The sequence below is a fragment of the Galeopterus variegatus genome, unplaced genomic scaffold (assembly GCF_000696425.1).
Source record: "Galeopterus variegatus unplaced genomic scaffold, G_variegatus-3.0.2 Scaffold4291, whole genome shotgun sequence".
In the NCBI taxonomy this organism is placed as follows: Eukaryota; Metazoa; Chordata; class Mammalia; order Dermoptera; family Cynocephalidae; genus Galeopterus; species Galeopterus variegatus.
In genome coordinates, this window is record NW_007730402.1 from 144,366 (window position 1) to 153,684 (window position 9,319).

At 37.5% G+C, this 9,319-nt stretch overlaps 1 protein-coding gene across 1 annotated transcript in view; it reads right to left on the minus strand.

Annotated features, from left to right (window-relative positions):
• ANLN (anillin, actin binding protein) overlaps window positions 1-9,319 on the minus strand; it is a 72,315-nt gene that overhangs the window by 36,908 nt on the left and 26,088 nt on the right. Inside the window, exons 8-11 of the mRNA XM_008587221.1 lie at window positions 8,522-8,744; window positions 5,628-5,815; window positions 5,291-5,395; window positions 2,112-2,199 (exon numbers count right to left, since the gene is read on the minus strand). Of these exons, the coding sequence (XP_008585443.1) occupies window positions 2,112-2,199; window positions 5,291-5,395; window positions 5,628-5,815; window positions 8,522-8,744 (604 nt within the window). The remainder of the gene's footprint in view (window positions 1-2,111; window positions 2,200-5,290; window positions 5,396-5,627; window positions 5,816-8,521; window positions 8,745-9,319) is intronic.

Genomic DNA, 9,319 nt, shown 5'->3' on the forward strand with positions numbered 1-9,319 from the left:
ACACGGAAAAAAGACAAAAGACAAAAAAATAAAAAAAAGAAAGAAAGAAAAAGAAAAGATGCTCAACATCACTAATCATCAGAGAAGTACAAATAATAACCACAATGAGATATCACCTCATGCCCATTAGGATGGCTACTATCAAAAAAGTAAACAAACAAACAAACAACAACAATGAAAAAATGTTAGTAACAACAGGGTCAGCCACAAAAAAAAAAAAATACAACAAGTGTTGGTGAGGAGTGGAAAAACTGGAACCCTTGAGCATTGTTGGTGGTAATGTAAAACAGTGCAACCTCTCTGGAAAACAGTACGGTGGGTCCTCAAAAAATTAAAATTTAAACTACTATATGATCTAGCAACCCCATTTCTGAGTATTTATTCCAAAGAATGAAAACATTAAAGAGACATTTGGACACTCATTTTCCTAGCAACCCAATAGCCAAGAGGTAGAGCAGAAGCAAACCATGTTCATTGACAAATGAACAGATAAACAAAACATGACAAAATATATTGAAATATTATCCAGCCTTAAAAAGAAAAGACATCTTATCACATGCTACAACACAAATCAACTTTGAGGACATTATGCTAAGTGAAATAAACCAGCCACAAAAAGACAAAAACTATACGATTCTACTTATGTGAGGCATGTAAGGTAGTCAAATTCATAGAACAGAAAGTAGAATGGCAGTTACTGGGGGCTAAAGGGAAGGGAGAAATGTGGCCTTGTTTAGTATTTATAGAGTTTTGCAAAATGAAAAAGTTCTGGAGATATATTTCACAACAATATGAATATACTTACTGCTACTGAACTGCATACTTAAAAATAGTTAAGATGATAAGTTTTATGTAACATATTTTTATCACAATTGTTTAAAATAGATTAAAAAATTAAAAAGTAATTAATGACTATGATGGTAATGGAAAGCAACTTCACTGATTCTCAAAGGCTTATAAAATGGCTTTGAAAACTCACTATGCCCTGCCTCCTTTTACTGTAAATCACTACCCAAGAATAAACATAGTGGTTGAAGGAGATGGCTCTGGGGCCAGAAGGTCTGGGTAGAGCTCCTGGTTTCACCACTTTCCAGCTGTCCAATTACTTGGAAAAGTGAGTCAGCTCCCTAAACCTTAATCCCTCATCCAGAAGAAAAGGAATTATATTACCTACAGCTTATAGTGTTATTGTGAGGATTAAATGATATAATGTATTAAAAAGTACCCACCAGAGGCCTGGCATATTACAGGCATTTAATAACAATTAACTATTGTGATTACCTTATTAACTCCATCTTTGCCTTTAGTCTCATTTGCATAACTGCTCTGTGCTTCCCCCCCCCAAGTAAAACTCCCCCTACATCGCTCTCTCCAAAAAACACTTTAGTCTGCCCAAACAATCCTCTTCCATGGTAAACAAACTCTTCTACATCCTCATCTTCTTCACTAAATATTCCCTCACTTTCTAGCCCTAACAGAAACCTGACTCTCTTGTGAAAATAGAACTTACCCTACAAACCTCTGAAATAAAGGTGGTTCTCTCTGCTAAACCCTGACAACATGAGCACTCTCTTCAATCTCAGATAATATTTCTATGCTCTTATTTAATCCTCTTTTAACAGCTCCTGCTCCTTTGAGGCTCGAGCCATCTAATTATAGTACAATCCCTATCCCACCCCAACTCCTCAGTATCAATTTATAATCCATTCTGTTCCATTCCCCAAACACCACTTCTGTAGTTCAATTCCTGCTATCATCTGGGTGATATCAGTAGCCACAAGATCTACTAAACGACGTTTGGCCCCTCAGTTGCATGAACATTTCAACTCCAAAGACCTTCACCACCACACCAATTCAGCCATCACCTGAAATTTGTTTCTTCTCTGAATTCCTAAATTCAAATATCCCATTCTAACCATACTTTCAATCTCTTTAGCTCTCTTACTCAGGAATTCCTACCAGACCCTGTTCTTTGGCCTCATGGGAACCTCTCATCATTTGATGCTTTTCTTCCTATTGTTCCTACCTATTTTCTTACACCTCCACCCACAGTAGACCTTATGGCTTTTCACTACAACCATTACCAGCATCTTCACCTCCCTTACCTCAACCATGTTTCCCATTCCTCTTGTCTGGCAAAACCCCAATCCTGGACCAACCCAACTTCTCCACGTTTATGTCCAGGCTCTTTGCACATACCTAGAGAACATAAAACTGTGGAATTTGGTTCCACTGTAAATTTGGTTTCCCATTCCTCTTGTCTGGCAAAACCCCAATCCTGGACCAACCCAACTTCTCCACGTTTATGCCCAGGCTCTTTGCACATACCTAGAGAACATAAAACTGTGGAATTTGGTTCCACTGTAAATTTATAGTCTCATATTCCATCTGAGTCTTAACCCTACCCCATACTCCTTCTGTTTCTGAGCCGGCTCTCTCTTCTATCCTCCAGACAGCACTTCACCTGTCACCTTTTCTTTCCTAACAATGAGCAGGAGCTATCAGACAGAAAGTCCATCAGTTTTCTGCCATCACAGCTCCAGGAGTGCCAGTCCGCACACACTGCTTTCCTTCTTCCTTTTTATCACACCAGGAGATTGTCCTTATCAGTTCTCCCTCCACTTTGCTCTGAGTTCATCCACACTCCCCTCGGCCCATCAATTATCACCCTTCCTTCTGTACCTTCAACTTCTTACTTTCTACTGGTTGCTTCCCATTACACTAAAATTGATTTAAGTCTCAGAAAGAACAAAACAAACACAAACGATACTATGCTTCTTCATCCCCTCCAGCCACCACCTCCTTTCTCCCTTCCCTTTAGAACCAAACTTCTAAGAACTGCCCACACTCACAGGCTCTCCTCTTAACCTCCTATTCCCTCCTCAACCCATTACTACCTGCAAAAACTACTCTTGCCAAGTCGTAACAATTCCCTTACTTCAAAACCCAGTGGATTAGGTAGAGTCACATTTGCTGACACTTCACAATATCAACTGCTCCTTCCTTCTTGAAAAGCACTTCCTTCCCTTGACTTTAATAACACTACACTCAATGAATTTTCCTCCTGCCTCTTTGGCTGTGGGGATCCCAGAGGAGTTTTGGTTTTTGGCTTTTTTTGGGGGGGGGGATGCCTCAATTCCCTGTATTATGTTCGAAATTTTGTTTATATGTATATGTCTGGAGAGGAATTTCACAGATTTATCAGGAATTACTTAGTACAAAAGAGATTAATAACCACTGCTCTATACTCTCCAGACACCAGAAGAAATTCATGAGAATATGATATACTGGCAACCAAGTGAAAAAGGTGTTTCAAAGAGAAGAGAATGATCGACAATGTCAAATGATGCTAATAGGTCAAGTTAATCAACTGAAAATTGATCACTGAAGATCACTGATGAATTTGATAAGGGTAGTGATCTGTGGAGGGGATAGTGACAAAAGCCTAAGTGGAAATAGCTCAAGAGAGAAGAAATGAGAAAAATTAAAGCAGCAAATAGAAGCAACTCTTGTGGAACAGTCTGCATGAAAAGGAGGCAGAGAAAAGGAGGGAAATAGGGTCAAGTGAGTTGTTTTTGTCTTAAGATGACAGATGATAGCTTGTTGTATGCTGATGGGAAGGATCAGCACGTTTCTTCCTTCCTTCCAGTACAAACTTATTGAGTTACTTCTCTGAGCCAAACACTAAGAACACAGAGCTGGATAAGGCTCTCACAGACAGTGGTGGGATGCAAAGTTAATACATTCACAATTGGATAAACACTCCAGATGAGGTATACACAGGATGACATGGGTGAAAAAAAAGAGGAGCACCTTGGGAAAAGGGCCAAGTAAGAATTTTCAGAAGGGATTCATGTTCGACCTGTTAAGTAGGAGCTCACCACAGAGATACTCCAGGGACAGAGAACAGCGAGGCAAAGGAAGAGAGATCTGACAACATGTTTCCATTTGAGAAACTGCAAACAGTCTGTATGGCTGGACTGAAGCACACCTGTGGAGGCCCAGTGGGAAGGAGCCAGGTGAGGAATGATTCTATATGTCAAGTCAAGTAACTTAGACATTTTTCTGATGGTGGCTATGAGGAGCTCTCCAAGATTTTCGGCAAATGAATACATGGATATTTGCCTTTTAAAAATATTTCTTTGGTAGCAACAGTTAAGATGGATTGAAGAGTAGCCAGACTAGAAATAGGGTGTCCAAACAAAGCTATGGTAGTGACTATGGTAATGACAGAGGGAAATACAGAAAACAAGGCAGCTTGGTGACAGATTTAGATAACTCATCACTGGATGTGTGTCTGTGTGTGTGCACGTGCACGCACGCTAGGGGCAAGCAGATGGGAAGACACAGTAAACAAGAGGAAGAAGCCAAGGAAGAACTCTCAGATTGTTTTAGATGAAAAGATACAGAATAAAACCCCAAGTTAAGACAGAGACTACACGAGGAAGATACCATAGGAAAGCACAGAGGGATCTACTAGCCAACCCAGCCTGTAGTTAAGGAGAGAGGTCAGCAAAGAAGAGCTAAGCATTCTCAGCATTTCTGTACTTGGCTGAATCTGGATATGAGGACAGGGAAGAGATGGCCCAGGGCAAGTGAGACAAAAAAAAGTTTGAGGTCACAACTCTGGGAAAAGTGATTTTTTAAGCAAGAGAACCATAAAAAGCAAAATCAGGTTGACCTTCCTCAAAGAATACTGGTTAAATATACTGTTCTACTTTCTATTAGTCCCCATTGTAAATATAATTCTATTAGCTTAAAGATATATCCTAACAGTACTTTTTACACAGTAGGCATATAAATGAAATAGAACATAAATTACATTTACAAGTAGGGATTTTGCTGAAGGCTGATTAATGAAATTTGAGAGGAGTCAAGAGAAATCTGGGAGGTATGTGGTGACTGAAAGGATTACATATAATCTAGAAGTATAGAATCTGGGGAGAGCTAGATAGTCATCGATGAGAAAAATGAATTCTGAGAAACATTTTAGAACCAGCATTTAAGTAGAATGTTAATAATAATCTGAAATCGAATGATGAAAATAATTTTCTTTTTAATTTGATTTTAAGGTCAATCTGTGAATGTGGTGAAAAGTTCCATTGAAATGGGAAAATATCACAAGAAAAGCAAATTGGTATGTACATTTAAGGAGTTTATATATAGGAAGTGATATAGTTAATTGGAACAGGAAAGTGTATAAAGAATAATTTTATAATACAGAATTACAAATTCAATTCCAACACTTCTTTGGTACCAAGTTCAAATTTATATTTCTTATTTATATTACCTCTTTGGTTTTTAGTTGTTTGCTTCTTGAGTTTTCACCTTCTGCACTCCATAAATTGCCCTTGTCAAATCGGCCACGAAGACATGCTAGTTCTTTTTCACGTTCCTAAACCCATCAAAAGCTGAATTTTACACAAGAGCCTGTAGCATGTTTAAGAATAATGTACAAACACTACTAAAACATTCCTTGTTTTCAGTTTTACAGTTAAAAGTTCACAATACACATGAAATACATGACAATATTTCCAACTGGAAACTGGTATCAAAATTTACATTTTGATTTCTAGGTTCTATGCTGAGAACATGTGATGAATAATGTTAAATGCAATAAGCCATACCTGCTTCAGCTGCTGTGCTAAATGGGTAGTAGATGAAGATGTATTTTGCTTGAATAATCTTTCTTGGATAGCCTTTGTATTTGGAGTGATAACAGGGGTCCTATGTGGTGTGCTACGGGCTGGACTTTCTTTACTGTGCTCTTGACAACGCTCTCCAAAACGTTCCAGAAAAGGTTTAATTCCTGCACCTCGGATGAAAACACACACATTTCCAGAGGCTATTCAAAATAAGGAGTAATTATGATTTTTATGCAAAAAGTTCTAACTTCCATCACAGCTCCAAAATGCTTTGACTCTACTAGGAATATTCATTCTCAAAGTAAAAAGTATAAAAATAGTTCAAAATAAAAAAAAAAAATTTACCATATTTTTCTATTTAATTACATGTGCTAAAACTTATTCATAAGATTTGGTTCTTTTAAAAAAAGAATTCTTAAAAAGGTGGAGTGAGAAGGCAGAGGGGATCAGACAACTCTCAAACTCAACAGTCAGAACTTAAATGGTTGAAATTGACTGTAAGTGTATTAAGAAATCTACCTTTGCCACCAAGTGTCCTGGCCATGATAATTTCCAACCTCTTACACTTCTACAGCCAATTTATTTTATCTTGCTTTTAGAAAATCTAACATGTGCAAATCCAGAATTTTCTTTTTTCTCCCTCAAAAGAAAAATTAGGGATTGTTCACTTTATCAAAGGGATGTCTTAATTTACTATGTCTTAAAATAGTACTCATTCCAAATTGTATGAAGCAAATTTTAAGTAGGGCAAATGGGTTTTTATCACCCTCATTGAGAGGACTGTAGGGTCTTATTATATAAAAATAGGCTTGTCTATATCAGAGGTTGGCAAATATTTTCCTGTAAAGGGCCAGATAGTAAATATTTTGCACTTTTTAGGCCACATGGCCTCTGCCGCAACTATTCAACAAATATTCAACTCTGCATTATAGCATGAAAGTAACCACAGACAACCTATAAATAAATGGGTGTAGTTGTGTTCCAATAAAATTTTATTTGCAAGCACAATAAATGGGCAGAATTTGATTCGTGGTCATAGTTTTTTTTTTTGTCTTTTTGTCTTTTTTCCGTGTCCGGCAACGGATCGCAACCCTCAGTGCCGCCCCCGTACCAGACCGGGGACCGGCAACGGGATCGCAACCCTCGGTGTTGCGCCAGCACCTCGCTCAGCCAGTGAGCGGGAACCGGTCTGTATGTGGGATCCAAACCCTCGGCGGGAGCGCCGCCACACTCCCAAGCGGTGCACTGTAGCAGTGCGCCACCGGGCCGGCCCAACGTGGTCATAGTTTGAGGACTCACCTGTCACTTATTTTACCACTTGATGCCATCTCAAACTAGAGTCCAGTAAGAATACAAACAATAATCTAAATTAAAAATCTCCAAGGCCTTGTAATGTGATTTTGAGTATATTCAGTAGCCAAGAATAATAAAAAGAATACTTCTTATCTAAGTCCTTAAGTCTGTCTTCAGAAAAGTGGGAATGACTAGTCCCATTCCAATGTGAAGATCTCGCTATTGTTTCAGATTTTCACTCTGGTTCATCTGGAAACTGATTACTGCTTTCTACTTAGCCCATAACTAATGGCTTCCCCCCTCTTATCTCTACTAATGGTTTCCCCCCCTCTTATCTCTTTGTCTTCAGTGCCTTTATGATGAATTATAGTTTCTGCAGAGACTGTACTTCAAGAAGTTAAGACTTAGAATTTGAACAGTCTTTCCAATGAAAAAGAAGTTAGCTCAAAGTGAACTCTATTACCATCTCGTATTTGCACCATAGTCCTTTGTTTCTCAACCGACAGTATGTGGGAGTTTGCAAAAAGGTATAAGCCCCCACAAGATAAATACAGCATTTCCTGGAGCATCAATTTACTGTCGTAAGAAATTTTGAACTTTTATTTGTATACACTCAGACCCAATTACACACATATAAATATAATTGGGAGTGGAGTCATTCTTATGCACATTCACTTCTCTCTGCTTCATAGAGAAGATCAAGAAGCATTGCTCTGCATACTTGGTTACAAGAAACGTTTCTCCATTACGCCCCTAAAATGTGATTTCCAGTTGTATATGCTTTGTCTGCATCAAAAAATATAGAAAAAAGTACCTAGCATGATCATCCTGGGAAAAGCATGCTTATACTGTTAAAATGTAACACTTCGACTAATAAATGGGTAGACTACACTAATGAATATTCATTGAATCTATTAAGCTGAATATGAAGAAGTCTCATTTGGAACATTCGGGCATTTGCTCTGGCAAACCAACAGTATACCATTCACAACTGGATAATTAAAATGCTGAAAATAGATAACCTGAATATAGTCAGCAGTAATTTCAGATATTTAAAAAATATACCATTCACAACTGGATAATTAAAATGCTGAGAATAGATATCCTGAATATAGTCAGCAGTAATTTCAGATATTTAAAAAATATACCATTCACAACTGGATAATTAAAATGCTGAGAATAGATATCCTGAATATAGTCAGCAGTAATTTCAGATATTTAAAAAATATACCATTCACAACTGGATAATTAAAATGCTGAGAATAGATATCCTGAATATAGTCAGCAGTAATTTCAGATATTTAAAAAATATACCATTCACAACTGGATAATCAAAATGCTGAGAATACGGGCCGGCCCGTGGCTCACTCGGGAGAGTGCGGTGTTGAGAACACCAAGGACCCGGGTTCGGATCCCATATAGGGATGGCCGGTTTGCTCGCTGGCTGAGCGTGGTGCTGACAACACCAAGTCAAGGGTTAAGATCCCCTTACCGGTCATCTTTTAAAAAAAAAAAAAAAAATGCTGAGAATAGATATCCTGAATATAGTCAGCAGTAACTTCAAATACTTAAAAAATACATACCAGGTGTTGGAGATTTGTCTTTAGATTGAGACTGCAGACAAATTTCTCTATTTGGTTCTTTAGACCGAACTGTCTGGGATAAAGTTGACTTCACAATTGGTTTCGATACCTCTGTTTTCAGAGGACTAACAGGAGTTTTTTTTAGCTCAGGATGTTGTACCTCACAATTTTTAGCATCACTGATAGACGTAGTAGAAGATTTCACTGGGGAAGAAGTAGCTTTCTGAAACATGATAACACTTAAGGTAAACAACAACATTCAAAATATCTACAAGTAGTCCTATAACAAAACAATTCAAATCCTATTTACTTGGTAGCTTATTTATGTAAGACTTACGAAAATAAAAATTCTTGTTCTCTAAAAGATCAAACTAATTTAAAAGGTTTGAAAAACTCAATTTAGAAAATGTTATTTATAATATGTAGGTTAGTCTGCTAATATATTGATGGATAAGTAAGCAGTGGTAGGGTCACTCCTTATTTAAAAATTTTTTCATATTATTGTACTAGTACCTTTACTAAACTTTTAAATGTATTAGATTAAATTACATTTTTATTTGTATTTTAATTAAGTCTATATCAATTTAACAAAACAGTATTTATTTGTATTTTAATTAAGTCTATATCAATTTAACAAAACAGTATTTATTTGTATTTTAATTAAGTCTATATACAATTTTTTTTTTTTTGTCTTTTGTCTTTTTTCCGTGTCCGGCAACGATCGCAACCCTCAGTGTTGCCCCCGTACCGGACCGGGGACCGGCCACGGGACCGCACGCCTCGGTCCTGCTCCCCCGC